Source organism: Nicotiana tomentosiformis, chromosome 7 (genome assembly GCF_000390325.3).
Source record: "Nicotiana tomentosiformis chromosome 7, ASM39032v3, whole genome shotgun sequence".
Classification (NCBI taxonomy): domain Eukaryota; kingdom Viridiplantae; phylum Streptophyta; class Magnoliopsida; order Solanales; family Solanaceae; genus Nicotiana; species Nicotiana tomentosiformis.
This window is the reverse complement of record NC_090818.1, coordinates 26,931,059-26,946,605: the sequence shown is the minus strand read 5'-3', so window position 1 is coordinate 26,946,605 and position 15,547 is coordinate 26,931,059. Positions and strand designations below refer to the sequence as shown.

Here is a 15,547-nt window from a genome sequence, read left to right as displayed (position 1 = left end):
TTAAAGGAGAAAATGAGATGTATAATTTCAAAGGGTAAATCTGGCCAAAAATAATAATTCATAATTCACCAACTAGATTTTTCTTTTTTTCGAAAAATAAAGTAATTACTGTGCCGTTTAAGCATTACATTTTAATGATTCAACAAACTTCGTTAATACTTTACTAATTTTCTGAGAAACAAAATAAATAATAATGACATTTGGAACAATGGGCCCCTATACTAGAAAACCCAAATATGACACCATCGTTATTAAATAATTAAATAAAAATAAGTTTTGCTAACCAAGAGTAGGGCTTAAAGTAGAAAACCTAAATTGTTTAGGATTTGATATTTACTAGTTTTAAAATTAAATAAGAATAGAAAATCTGAATTATTTATGATTCAATATTTGTTAGTTTCTTTAATTCATGTCCATATAGAATTTTTAACAAAATTCATATATGGAAATTGGTTTTCTAGTTCAACTCAAAGTGGGATTTACAATATTATAAATAGAGGTGCTAACTATTTCTTGTAGTTAAGATTCAAAATTCACGAGTGAATGAAAAAATCTCATACCCCTTTCACTTTTTAGTTTGCAAGATTTCTTCCAAAAAGAAAGTCATATTCAACAAGTCAATCCCATTGAAAATATATACTTCTTCGTATACATACATGGTTTGTTTTCTTTCATTGTCTATAGCTATAGTATTACCAAACCAAGACTAACCTTTTAAAAACTGGTTCTTGAAATTGTCTTAACCAAACATAGAACCACTCCTATAATATTGTAACAGCCACCCCTGCTCCTACTCTCCTCACAGCGAACAACATCATGGGCTTTGACGATGATGATCACCCGTTTTTTTATCACCAGAGAACAAAGAAATATGATCTTAACAGCAAGATCATGTTAACAGCCATAATTTCATTATCTATAGTCATTTTCTTCGTTACCCTCCTTCATATATACGCAAGGTGTATACTTAGACGCCAAGCTCGACAACGGGCGGCGCTTCGACAATTAAGCGCCGCCCAAGTCGAGCTACCCAAACAAGGACTCGAACCGTCTGTTATAGCTTCGCTTCCTGTATTTACTTTCAAGCAAAATACTGATCTGGCAGATGGTGCTAAAGAAAATTATTCTGTTGAGTGCACGATTTGTTTGAGCGTTCTTGAAGATGGTGAAACGGCTAGGACTTTGCCTAATTGCAACCACATTTTTCATTCAGAGTGTATTGATAAATGGTTGGTTTCTCAATCAACTTGTCCAATTTGCCGGACTGAGGCGGAGCCCCGGTTATTGCCGGAGCCCCGAGAGGGCATTGTAGGCCGCACTCCGCCCTCGGCGCCGCCGCTCGAGGGTGGTGATCATTCCTTTGTAGCTATAAATATTGAAGGGAGTTCAGATAACGGATTAACACAGCCTTCATCATCATTATTAGCTAAAATTAGTGGACCAAGTTCGAGATTAAGCTCGTTTAGGAGAATGCTTAGCAGGGAAATATCATCAAGACGACTTCAAGCTGTTCAATCTTGTGGTGAAGAAGATGGTATAAATGTTGATCTTGAGAGACAGTGATTATAGTGCATTAGGTATGAATTTTGATGTTTATTTCTTTGTTCAAAACTTCAAATTCGAAACTCCATGGTGCTTCACTTCTTAGCCATGGGAACAGCTCTGTCCCATAGCTTTCTTGTATACACACATAAATTAAAGTACATGACAAAAATAGATGATTTATTACTCCGGCTACAGTGTTCTACAATTGATTTTCCAACAGTACATTTTAATTTGAAGGGAGGATTTTGGTTACATTATAACTAAGTTTGTATATGTCATCTATTAATGAATTTAACTTTTTACATTTTCAAATCATTTAAATATTAATTATAGGACAACTATCCATAAACAGCGGAATTAGTAATTGAAGAATAAGAGCATCTTGTGCAAAACGTTCAGTACTTTTGTCAGTGGAAATAAGTTAATTCCTACAGTACGTTAACAGAAAGTTCATATAAAGAATAGTGACAATAGTCACTTCACTTGGTGGATAAAGGGGAAATACTGGAACAGGCCTAGAGGGTCTATTGGATTAACTAAGGTGATTATGATTTGCTTTGGTCCAAGAAATGATTATTATGGTATTTGGTAACCTAAAGATGAACGTGATAATTAGTCATATTGAATAAAGAGAATCCAAGAATTAGGTGAGGCTGTCCCCTTTTTAATCTATATATAATACTGATCGCATACTTTGCGTATTTTATCAACCGTTGACCTAACTAAGCTGTATATATTCAAGTGGCAAAGCATACCAATATTTGTTCAAAAGCGGCCGGCTTCATCTTCCAAAGTCAGATATTAACAAAAACAGTCTATTGTCCAACCGTTGACCAAGTTTTTCCAATTTGAGTGTTACGTAAAATAAACATTGGTACACAAAAATTGACCATAATCGAAATCCAATGCATGGTTATTACTGTTACCTTTTTCAGGTAGCTGGTCTAGTACTGATAATAGGTCCTTAATATGCAAGTAGTTATTTTAAGTTCATTTTTTGGGCTATATACACAAAGTTGATGGTGTCATTTGCCTCCATCCAATTCTTTCCTTCGAATGTTCAAACAGAGTTTTCCGTGATAAGTTTTATTTTGAAGATTATCTAAGACTAAGAGGATAGATTGTGACATACTACCAACACGTTTTGAAGCCGTGATAAAACGCGTCACTAGGATCTAAGGCATGTATACATATATACCTAGCATCTTTCCCGTGGTTTGTAGACATAGGATTTGCCTAGGATGTCACATATCACTTCTATAAAAGTTCTGAATTTTTTCTAACATTTCTTCCTTGCTTGAACTTCATTAACTCAAACCAAAATTAATACGAGGTTAGTCAACTAAAAGGTTCACCTAACCAAAAATAAGGCCTTCTGGGGAAACTTAGGCTTTCTAGGCCCACATATAGTTGCAGCCCAGTTTTGTACAATCCATTGACCCATAAATTTCATTTCAACAAAGAGATTCTGATGCTACTCATTTTTGAAGAATTAACCCAAATAACCATCCACCTAATTTGTTAAACTAAAAATAGTTATTGGATGTATAATATATATATATATATATATATATATATAATGTATAATATATGTATACCGACTAGAAAAAGGAAACAATGAATGTGACCGGCTATTTTTATAGCAATCCCCTCATTTTTTTAGTGAGATGATGAAAATGACCAGTTATTCACTAGCACCAGGAAGGACATACTACGTTGACACAGTTTATTATAAAGAAAGATGCACCTCAGCCTTGCACGTACAGTTAGGTCTCATTGGGATTAAACTTTAAGAGGTCATTTGGTAGGATGTATTGGGGAAAATAATACATGTATTAAGTTTTGGTATTATTAATTCCTTGTTTGGTTGTGTTTTTCAACCATTGTATAACTAATATGTATAACAAAGCAAACCATGGCATTACAGTATTAGTTATACACTCTATTTAGTATGATCCTATGTCTAACAAATACATAGCAAACCATGACAGCATTATAGTACTAACATAGTTTTTTATACATAGATAAACATGTGTACACCCCTATGCAATGCATGTTATTTTTAATATATCAAACCAAACAGTGTATAAGAAATAATCCCAGTATAACTAATCCCAAGATCACTAATACACCTTATTTAATACCATTCTTATACACCCTATCAAACGACCCCTAAATAACTGGAATGACAAGTCCACCCGGAGTCCAATCCAAGACAGCTAGCAACTCATTTTAAAGATGAATGCTCAGATTTACAATGGTAGTTCAGACTTGCAATCAAGGAGAAAGTTCTAATTGCATATCTAAAGGTAGAATTATATACCACATCATTGATTAACGAATAAGAAGACATATTTTTAGGATATTTCTTCAATTCTGGCCTTCAATATACCAAACCAAACAGTGTATAAGAAATAATCCCAGTATAACTAATCACAAGATCACTAATACACCTTACTTAATACTACCATTCTTATACACCCTATCAAACGACCCCTAAATAACTGGAATGACAAGTCCACCCGGAATCCAATCCAAGACTCAGATAAGAACCAAAAGGTAGAACAGCTAGCAACTCATTTTAAAGATGAATGCTCAGATTTACAATGGTAGTTCAGACTTGCAATCAAGGAGAAAGTTCTAATTGCATATCTAAAGTTAGAATTACATACCACATCATTGATTAACGAATAAGAAGACATATTTTTAGGATATTTCTTCAAATCTGGCCTTCAAGATTTTGGAGAGCCCGTGGAACTAACATCAAATACCTGCAGCAGCTCTTGAGCTGCCCAACAAAACTGTTTACTCTACACTACATACAGTGGGATTGAGACTAGATTTCTAACGTCGTCACAAAATCAGCAGACCTGAAAACAGCAAATTGATTGCCATCAAGATATAGATCCACCTCCTGGGAATATAACTGCTGCTACTCAAATCTTCTGAAGCCGGACCTAATCCCACATTCGTTGACCCACTAAAATTTCCACTCCCATTTTTGCTGCACAACGATGCACAAAGATACCTCAAAAACTGAAGTCTATACCGGAGATCACAACACCAAAATACTACAGAGAAGATAGATACTTTTCTAATGGCTTGAGAAAATCCTACAGATAAATGTGATAAAACTTGCGATGTATGTAGTGTTTTATCCGATTCAACTGGATTACAGGAATAAGAAGATGATTAGTACATTCTTTCTGATCCTATCCAGCAAAATTAAGAACCACATCAACATAACCAAAAAATCAACCAAATAAGGCTCTCATGACTCAGAGGCGGACCTATGCTAAAGAGGTGTCACTGGCACCTGTAAAGTTCGGCAACCATTTCATGTATATATGTATATGTCTTTAGAAATTAGTAATATATTAGTAGTGGACACCCTACATACAATGCAGATTTTAGTTAAATCCAAAGGTGTACCTCCGACCTTCAAATTCTAGGTCCACCTCTGTCTCATGTTACACGCTAAAGTAGTTTCTAATTAATAAGGCCTATATAGATCAAGAGCAGAGCCATAATAACAACCTTAAAGCATATTGCAACTCTTCTTCATTCTTTTTTCGCAAAGTTCAGTTGATATCCTCGAACATGAATCAAATATAAGCTTTTATTCTATTTTGATTGATTCTAATACTATTCCATTTTCCTTTCTTAAAGTGATTAATTACCATATAAAACTCTATTTACTCTACTTAAGTTTTACTCATAAGATTTAGTAAGATACTAATAAATAATTCACATTTAAGGCAACAGTAAGATCTTCTAGCACAATCGATAACAGTTACCTGGATGGAAATTTACATCCACCATGACCTGAAAAAAGTTTATACAACAAAAACAGAAATCAGAAAAACAAATTAAATAACAATTTCAGTTACGAAATTATACGGAAATGAAAGTTTAAAAGTAAAGTACTCACTGGGATTTAGAGAAATGAGAGCAGCGTTGTTATCGAAATTACAAGCATCCTGAGTCATACCATGCCTGATGAAGTAATCATTGAAAACATACGACGCCGTTTTCTGTATGTCGGAAGCATCATAGCAAGGTCCACCGGGTTGAATAGGCCCACAATTAGCACCTCCAGGCCCACAAGCCCAATCAATCGCCGACTGAAGTGCAGCATCCTCTGCGTTGTTCTTTGCCACACACCACAACTCAATCGTCCCCCCTCCTCCTCCTCCTCCTCCGCCGCCGCCGCCTTGGGCAGCACAGAGGGTGGAGATTAGAGAGAATAGAAGGAGTGAAAATGAGAATTTGGGAGACATTTGTTTTGTTCAGTTACAGGAAGTGTGATAGGGAACGAAATGTAAATAAGGAGGTAGTCGTTTAAGAAACGGTTATATAAATATAATATAAATATGAAGAAATTGAATAGAGACTGAGAATATGACCGTTGGTTTTGCAATAGATAGAGATCTGAGAAGTGCTAAGAAAAGACTGGAGAAGCCTAGAGAGTGATTGTTCAGATTTTCTTTTGTAAACACGACAAGAATGTACACACACAATACACTATGTGAGTTATTGGTTTCATTTGTTGGAATCCAAGTATGACTATTGTCTTACTTTTTTCCCCGATAGGAAGTTATAAAGCTTTTTTCTTAAGGGAAAAGAAAAGACAGAGGTACTAGTGCCCTCCGACTCAAAGGTAAATTTTACAGGGTGATTGTTTGATGGATTATGTTGTATTGGGCAGAGTATTGCCCAGTAGAAATCGCTCTTGAAGATGAAAGTAACGAAAATAAGAATACTGGGATGGGTGTATGGGCAAATTAGGAAAGATATGATTAGGGATGAAGGCATCCGGGACAAGGTGCGAGTATGAGAGACATGATGCGGGAAACGAGGTTGAGATGATTCGACAATGTGAAATGTGAAGAATAGATGCACAAATGCCAAAGTAAAAAGGTGTGGGGGTTGGCTATAGTGGGGCCAATGAGAGGGAGAGGTAGGCCGAAAAGTATTGGGGAGAGGTGATTAGACAAGACTTGACATATTTTCAGCTTCGCATGTTAGGGTAGTAGGTTAATATAAGTAGTCGAGTGTAATTTTTTTCGTACCTGTATTGCCTTTCTGTACCTGTAGACTAGTATATTCTCGTATTTCCTATTCTAATACTATTTAACGTTTCTTGTTTCGATTATCTTTTTCTGGATGTGGTTACTGCTTCACTTTACATAGATTCTTCTTTGGCGTCTTTCTTTATCCAAACTGTTGTGGTTATGCGTTTTTTGAACCAAAAATCTATCGGAAATAGTTTATCTACCTTCAAGTAGGAATAAGGTCTATGTACATTCCCTCATAGAATTATATTGGGTATGTTGTTGTAGTTTCTAAATCAGAAATCAACGTAAACACACGCCACTCCTGATTAATTTTTTTTACGTAATAAACAGCGAGAATAACTAAATCTTTTTAAAGACCAAAACCACAATTAGGGGCGTTTTCGACTTGGATTGGTTTTTCCCTTAAGGAAACCAAACCAAGTAAGTTGATTCTTCAAATATTGGAACCAAACCAATTAAGTCGATTTTTTATCGATTCGATTTTTGTCGGTTTTTCGGTTTTTTCGGTTATTTATCATTTTTTTTTCTTAAATATGAAACATATAATACAAAACACATATTCAGATAATTATATTTTCAACGTAACACTATCAAACCAATTGTTATTGAGAAATCTATCATTTACCAAGATATATTGATGATAATTGAATCAAACAGTGATGAATAATTTAATTACTCAATTAAAAATCGATTATTTTTAACATGAAATAAATTCTTGTACTTAGCAAAAGAAAAATACCAATCAAACTAGAATGTAAAAGCAAAGAATTAGATTATTATAATAGCAAAAAATTAGACTAAAAATACAAACAACTAATATGTATCATAAAATTTTAGAAACTTTATATGGAATATATATATATATATATATATATATATATATATATATATATAGGTGTAATAATAAATTTAAATAGCTACTTCTATAGTCGATTTGATTCGATTATTTTTTAATTAAAATCAAAACCAAATTAAATTTGTGCGATTTTTAAAATTTAAAATCAAAATCAAACTAAATCTAAAAAGTATTAATTTTATTTATCGGTTTGATTCGATTTTTGATTTGGTTCGATTATTAGGATTTTTATGAACACACTCAATTGCAATAAAGTTTCTTCTCGATTTCACCACCACCACAGAATAAAATATGGAAAAGAGAAAGCAAGTCGCGTTTTCTTTTTCCACCGACACCGATTTTGAAGAGAAGAAAAATGAAGCAAAAACGAAAAGGGTGCAAAATGGGAAATCAGATATTCGAGTATAATTTTATCTTTATTACCAATTAAGTGAAGGTTTCGTCTTCTTCCCTTTTTTTCCTTCTCTTTTCTTTATTTAATTCATGGGCCCCTCCTCCCAATAAACTTAGAAAAATTAATGAGTACGTTTCTTGTATAAAATAAAATCAATTCGCACATTTTTTTTTTGGGTAAATAACAATCCGCACATTTGGAAATTGGAACGATCAAATTTCTCTCCAAGTTACCAACGAAGTTGCGGGGAGAGTTAAATATTTTTTCATTTTTAATAAGAGATTTCATATTCAAGTTGAATATGAAATTGTCTTTATTAGGGATCACTTTACTTTCAATGTGAAATTTCTCATCACAAATCTAAATTTAGTCGGGTCCCAATACAGATACCGAACACCAGGTAAAAAATCAAAAAAAAAAAGTTTCTATCCAAGTTTCCGTTTTCCCTCTCAAAATTAAGACAAGTTGGAATGTGAAAAATCATCATGTAATTATTCAACAGAGGTTACAATAAGAACAATTACATCTAAATTCAACCTTTGCCAAGTCATTCATATCAAGATCCCATTTCGCTCCATAGGATGTCGTGACGGCTCCTATCTTCTACGACTAGGTAAGCCTAACACTTATCGAATAAATTGACAGAAATTAACCAACAAAACTACTAAGCAGAAATCAGATATTTCTAAATGAACTCAACATTTATAACATGAAATAACATCCCAAAATCGGTAGTACAAGTCATAAGCTCTACTGAGTTTAGTAGAAAAATTCTTATATACAATTGTTCGAAAAAGGATTAAACAGTACAAGTACAATATCATAAGGTGACTCCGAAGCCTGAGAACACGACGACAGGTTTACCTTGAGTCTCCACAGCAATGCTCGACCAGCTAGCTAATAATCAACAATATTCGAGGCACCTGGATCTGCACAAAAATATGAAGAAATATAGTATGAGTACACCACAGCGGTACCCAGTAAGTATCAAGACTAACCTCAGTAGAGTAGTGACGAGGGACACTCAAGACACCTACCAGACTAAACAACTTGAACAAATATGAAGGTGAACTAACAGAGAAGCAATATTAATATAAAGCTAAGCACGATAAGGAATACAAAACAATACTTGCAATGATACACATGTAACATCAATATCTAACAGGAAGTAGTCAGGTAATAATGTTGTAGAGTAAGCTTATCACAGTCAGGGATTTAGACTACTTATTAGCGCCTTTTAACTTTTGTTTTAGTCTAAAAATATTGAATTGTGTTCCCCAAACTAATGAAATTGTGTAAAATTATAGGAATGCTGGAAGTTGGGCCCCTGAGATGAAATCCGACTAAAAAAGGAGCAGTATATACACAAGGCAATAAAGGGCACAAAAGCACACAATGTGCGGTCCGCAAAAAAAATCGCGGACCTTAGAATTCCATCTGCGGCCGCAAACAAAGAAGGAACAATTAGTAGGCATTTGTGCAAATTGCGGACGACACATGAATTATGCGGCCACAAAAGCTAGGCTAGGAGTCAATATGAGAGAGTATACCAAGTCTAGAGCCTCAGTGAATTGCGGACCGCACAAGATTTGTGCGGTCGCAGAAGATTGCCTTGCGGCCGCAATCTTAATATTGTGGACCGCAGAAGATTATCTTGCGGCCGCAGTTCTAAATCTGCGGACTGCAGAAAAGTTGCTCCAAGGCCGCAGTTCAGAATTGTGCGGCTGCAGAACTCCAGCTCCTGCTAGATGAAGAAATCTGCGGTCCGCACATGGAATTGTGCGGTCACAGAACCTCCCGAGGGGTATTTTTATCCAAGATTTTCAGCCTTGTATAAATAGACGAGTTTCATAAAATTAGGTCAAGTTTGAACCTCTGAAATTACTATAGCCATTTTTCTTTGCCATTTTTGGAATTTTACTTTGCTTTGGTGTATTTTACAACAAATTTAATCATTTTAAGCTTTCATTATGAGTTTAATTAGTCTTTCTTCTCTATTTCCTTCAAACCCAAGTATGAGTAGCTAGATTTTTACTAGGGTTGTGACCCAACCCTAGTGTATAAACCTTATGGGTATCTAATTTAGTGCTTGTTTATGATTGAGTATTTATTATTTTGCTTAGTTCATGCTTTAATTGTTGAATTAATGGTTGCAAACATTAATTCATGCCTATTTGACTTAGTCTCTACTTGAGAAAGAGAGACCTAGTCTAGGATAATTTAGCGAACAATAAATTGGGTAAATCAAGAGATTGATTAACCCAATTAAAGGGTTCAACCTAGAGATAGCAGTAACCCGACTTGAGCTTTTATTAACTGTTTAGTGTGATACCCATTTGGTCTTGAGAAAGCCAAATTGGGCAAAACCACTCTCTGACCGAGAGGTATTGAGTGGATAATTTAGAGCTGGTTGCTATAATACACCCCAATCAATAAAACAAGCATTAAAGTCTTTATCCCATCAGGTAAACACCTAGAAAATGGTCACAACCCTAGGCTTTTTATCAATTTGGAATAACCTCCAAAACAATTATCTCTAGTCTTTTTTTTTTTTTTTTTGCAATCTTTAGACTATTCAGGCTACAACCAAATCCGTCCGTTCTTTCTATTGCTTTCTTGATGGGTATTAGGGCTACAACCAAATCCTTATATCTCCGGAGGATCAAGAGAAAACAACCTTTCGCCTTCAAGCAGATGCCATTTGGCTTATGTAATGCACCGATGACTTTTCAAAGGTGTATGATGGCTATCTTCACGGACATGGTGGAGGACTACCTTGAAGTTTTCATGGATGACTTCTCGGTAAATGGAGATCCTTTTGATGATTATCTTGCAAATTTAGATAAAGTGTTGGCAAGATGTGAAGAAACAAATTTGATGCTGAATTGGGAGAGAGGCATTATCCTTGGCCAAAAAATCTCAAAGAATGGAATTGAAGTTGACAAGGAAAATATTGAGGTGATTTTTAAACTTTCACCTCCAACTTCAGTGAAAGGTGTGCGGAGTTTGTTAGGCCACACGGGGTTTTACCGATGCTTCATCAAAGATTTATCTAAGGTAGTGAACCCATTATGCGAGCTTCTTGAGAAAGATGCTAAGTTTAACTTCAATGATGGTTCATGAGAGCCTTTGAATTGTTAAAGTTAAAGTTGACAACTACTCCCATCATCACCACTCCAAATTGGAGTGTCCCTTTTGAACTCATGTATGATACTAGTGATGTAGCGGTTGGGGCTGTTTTTGGGCAACACATCAACAATATTTTTCATCTGGTCTACTATGGTAGTCAGACCATGAATGGTACCCAAGTGAACTATACCGTTACGGAGAAAGAGCTCATTGCCATTATGTTTGCAATTGAGAAGTTCCGCCCGTACTTGATGGGTGCGAAAGTCATTGTCCACATGGATCATGTGGCACTTCGTTATCTAATGAGCAAGAAAGATTCCAAAGCTCAGTTGGTGAGATGGGTGCTTTTGTTGCAAGAGTTTGATATTGACATCCAAGATAGAAAAAGGGAGTGAAAATCAAGTGGCGGACCACTTGTCTCGTTTAGAGGAGGAGGGGAGGCCACATGATGGCCTTGAAATCAATGACTCTTTCCCCAATGAGAAACTCTTGGCTATTTCAATAAAGGAGGTTCCATGGTTCGCAAATGTTGCAAATTTCCTCGTTTGTGGTATCATTCCGGATGAGTTCTCTTCAAACCAAAGGAAGAAGCTCAAACGGGATTGTCAAAATTATTATTGGGATAAACCATACCTTTTCCGGATTTGTACTGATGGGGTGATTAGAAGATGTGTACCGGAAGAAGAGCAAGGTGAAATTCTTGGGGCTTATCATTCTTTGCCATATGGTGGAGCAAGAACGGCGGTCAAAGTGCCATATGGTAGATTGATATCTTTGATGCGTGGGGTATTGACTTCATGGGTTCTTTTGTGAGTAATTGTGGAAACACCTACATCTTGGTCGCAGTTGATTATGTGTCCAAATGGGTGGAGGGCGTTGCTCTACCCAACAATGAGGCGAGAAGTGTGGTGGAGTTCTTGAAGAAGAATATTTTCACAAGGTTTGGTACTCCGCGGGCTATTATAAGCGATGAGGGGTTAGATTTTTGCAACAAGGCTTTCGACACTTTACTTGGCAAGTATGATGTTACTCATAAAGTCACGACTCCCTATCATCCACAAGCTAGCGGTCAAGTGGAAGTCTCCAACCGGGAGATAAAGAGTATTTTGTCCAAAACAATGAATGCTAACTGGACGGATTGGTCCAAGAAGCTTGATGATGCATTATGGGCCTATTAAACGGCTTACAAAACACCTATCGGAATGTCGCCATACCGGTTGGTGTTAGGCAAAGCTTGTCATCTTCCGGTGAAACTTGAGAACAAAGCCATGTGGGCTCTAAAGAAGTTGAATCTTGATTGGGATGTAGCCGCTTACTTGAAGGTTGCACATTTGAATGAATTAGATGAGTTCTGGTACCATGCTTATGCAAGTTCTTCCTTGTACAAAGAAAAGATGAAATATCTTCATGACAAATAGAGTTCAAGGTGGGCGATCTTGTGTTGCTGTTTAACTCAAGGTTGAGGATATTTTCCGGAAAGCTAAAGTCTAAATGAAGTGGTCCCTTTGAAATTGTGGGTGTGATGCCTTTTGGTGCATTGGACTAGAAGAATAAAATAATGAGGTATTCCGAGTCAATGGTCATAGGGTGAAGCACTATTTGGGAAAAGTTGGAGATGGCCACATCGTGGCGGTCATTCATTTCAACTGATGGTATTCTGCGTCGTGTCGCGACATTAAATCAGGCGCTTCTTGGGAGGCAACCCATGTTTCCTTTTCTTTTCTTTTCTTCTTTTGTAGTTAGGTGTTATTTTTGTGCTAACTTGATTTGAAGTGTGCTATAGGAATGAGGGTGCTTTATAGGAACGGTGGACAAATATCTGGCTAAGTGTTGCAAGATTTTCGGACCGCAATTGAATTGTGCGGACCGCATATTTACATTTGCTGCAGCAAAAGTGCTCCGCAACCGCACAATTGTCATGCGGATCGCACAAATGGAAGGTGGAAAATGCAACTCTCTGAAGTTGTCCTGTCAGAAAAATGGTCGATCTGCGGCCACAACAGGAAATATGCGGCCGCAACAAGGGATTTGCGGTCGCATACAAAATTATGCAGACCGCAAAAAAAATGAGGATTTAAGCTTACCAGGTAACAGAGTGCGGTCCGCAATTGGAATTTTGCGGCCGCACTCGCTCTTCTTTCCCTTAGAAAATCAAGATTATAAATAGAGGGCTAGGGCTATTGTTACTCTTTTCCCTCTTTGAGCAAAATCATAGTAATCTTTTGAAGTTTCTTGTTGAGTTTACCTGTGCATTCATACAACATCTTTGATCAATCACTCATCACTCATTCATTTGGTATGCTTTGCAATTTTGTTAATTTTTTTCTTTTAATTTGTAGATTTTAGTCCATTTTAGGCCATTTGACAATATAATTTAATTATACATACTTGTGGGGGTATATCTATAGTAGGTCAACTAGTACATGCTTTATGGGGAATGAATAAATGTATTCTCATGCTTTTATGATATTACCATGTCAAAATTTGTACAAAAATTGCAAACCCTAGAAATGACTATTCGTACAATTTGAATTCTGCGGCCGCAACAAAAATTGTGTGGACCACAGAAAATCTAATTGCGGCTGCAGAACTGCCCTTGTCGTGTCATGAGAGAGTTTACAAATTTGTAACTCAAATGTGCAGCTGCAAGACAAATTGTGCGGATCGCAAAAAAAATATTACGACCGCACATCAACCAACTCTTTGTCATCAGAGAGTTGGAATAATTCTAGTTTCTGATTTGCGGTCGCTAGGAAAAATGTGTGGACTGCACTTCACATCTGTGTCCGCAAGAGAGAATTGTGCGGTCCGCAAGGCCTCATCTGTGGCCACAAAGAAAAATGTGTGGACCACCGATCCTCATTCTGCAAGCATGATTTAACTGTGGCCTTCACTATGTTTTTTGGTGTTTTCTTGTACATCTTCTGTGTCTGATTGAACATTGAATTGCCACTACCAATTGCTTCTATTTGATACAGATAATGGTTCGATCGAGAGGCAAAGGTGATACTGCTAAAGAAGTCAAGGCTGCACCCAGAACTCAGGTACGACTTTATTTAATTCCTTAAATCCGATTGTTTTGCATGGTCGTATGAGAATATGATAGGCATCCCGACAGAGGTAGCCGTACACAAGTTAAGCTTGGATTCCAACATACCTCCGGTAAGATAAAAAAAATGCCCGATTACCGAAGCCAGGAATAAATTCGTCAAAGAAGAGGTAACCCGCTTACTTAATATCGGTTTGATATAAGAGATAAGATATCCAGACTAGTTAGCCAATGAAGTAGTAGTCCCTAAGAAGAATAATAAGTTTTGCATGTGTGTAGATTATAAAGATCGTAACAAGGCGTGACCGAAAGACTCATTCCTACTGCCAAACATCGATCAAATGACTAATGCCACGACTGGGCACGAGTTAATGAGTCTCCTCGATGCTTATTTCGGGTACAACCAAATTAAGATGAACCCGGAAGACCAGGAAAAAACTTCATTTATAATGAATTTAGATATATATTGCTACAATGTGATGCCTTTTCAAGTTGAAAAATGCCGGAGCCACTTATCAACGGCTCGTGAACAAGATGTTTGAAAATCAAATAGGACAAACTATGGAAGTTTATATAGACGATATGCTCGTTAGGTATTTAAATTCAGGTGATCATCTTAAACATCTGCAAGAAACTTTCGACATCCTAAGGAAGCATAATATGAAACTTAATCCCGAGAAATGCGCCTTTGGGGTCAGCTCTGGTAAGTTTCTAGGATTTTTGGTATGACAAAGGGAAATTGAGGTAAACCCCGATAAGATCAAGGCCATAGAAGACATCCCGGACCAACTATCAAACGTGAAGGAAGTCCAAAGGCTTACGGGAAGATTGACAGCTTTGATCAGGTTCATTTCCTGGTCATCAGAAAAGTGTCATCGTTTCTTCGCACTGCTCAAAAGTAAAAATAATTTCGAATGGACCCCGGAGTGCCAACAAAGTTTGAGGATTTAAATAAATACTTGTCAAGCCCTCCATTGCTTTCAAAACCAAAAGAAGGAGAAATGTTGATGGTTTATATCGCGGTCTCAAAAGTTGCGGTAAGTGCAGTTTTAGTCCAAGAGAATGAAGGTATGCAATTTCCCATTTATTACGTTAGTAAAATTTTAACGGGAGCAGAATTTGGAGAAACTGACCTTAGCTCTCATAGTCGCCGCTCGAAAGCTTAGGCCCTACTTCCAATGCCACTCGATAGCTGTGGCGACTACTTTATTTTGTGGAACATTCTCTATAAACCCGAGCTCTCAGGTAGATTGGCCAAATGGGCCTTCAAAATGAGTGGATTCAACATAGAATATAAATTAAGGACTACAATTAAGTCGCAAGTCTTGGCTGACTTCGTGGCCGATTTCAGTCCGGGATTATTGCCTCTGGCAACCAAGGAGGAATTAATGGTGTCAGAATCGACATCAGGGGTTTGGACCTTATTTACGGATGTCACTTCCAGCGTAAAAGGCTCCGGGCTCAGTATAGTCTTAATCACGCCTTCGGGGGAAACC

The 15,547-nt window shown here is 36.6% G+C and overlaps 2 protein-coding genes across 2 annotated transcripts; one reads left to right on the top strand and one right to left on the bottom strand.

Annotated features, from left to right (window-relative positions):
- The first annotated feature begins 540 nt into the window (after positions 1-540).
- On the top strand, positions 541-1,735 carry LOC104097987 (E3 ubiquitin-protein ligase ATL41-like). The gene has a single exon (XM_009604627.4). It carries the CDS (start codon positions 817-819, stop codon positions 1,561-1,563), a length of 747 nt encoding a protein of 248 aa, XP_009602922.1. The 5' UTR covers positions 541-816; the 3' UTR covers positions 1,564-1,735.
- A 2,358-nt stretch (positions 1,736-4,093) lies between these two features.
- Positions 4,094-6,063, bottom strand: LOC104097988 (PLASMODESMATA CALLOSE-BINDING PROTEIN 5-like). Its single transcript, XM_070181410.1, has 3 exons — positions 5,477-6,063; positions 5,343-5,370; positions 4,094-4,549 (listed from the first exon to the last, which is right to left on the bottom strand). Exons 1-3 carry the CDS (start codon positions 5,823-5,825, stop codon positions 4,399-4,401), a joined length of 528 nt encoding a protein of 175 aa, XP_070037511.1. The 5' UTR covers positions 5,826-6,063; the 3' UTR covers positions 4,094-4,398.
- Between the last annotated feature and the right edge of the window lie 9,484 nt (positions 6,064-15,547).

Bases quoted from the DNA above. Each gene is read 5' to 3' on its own strand.
- LOC104097988 (XM_070181410.1), bottom strand. From the start codon at position 5,825: ATGTCTCCCAAATTCTCATTTTCACTCCTTCTATTCTCTCTAATCTCC. The intron at 5,371-5,476 runs GTGAGTACTTTA...AACTTTTTTCAG, and splicing joins TCTCATTTCTCTAAATCCCA to GTCATGGTGGATGTAAATTT. The intron at 4,550-5,342 runs GTAACTGTTATC...ATCGTTGTGCAG, and splicing joins GGATGTAAATTTCCATCCAG to CAAAAATGGGAGTGGAAATT.
- LOC104097987 (XM_009604627.4), top strand. From the start codon at position 817: ATGGGCTTTGACGATGATGATCACCCGTTTTTTTATCACCAGAGAACA.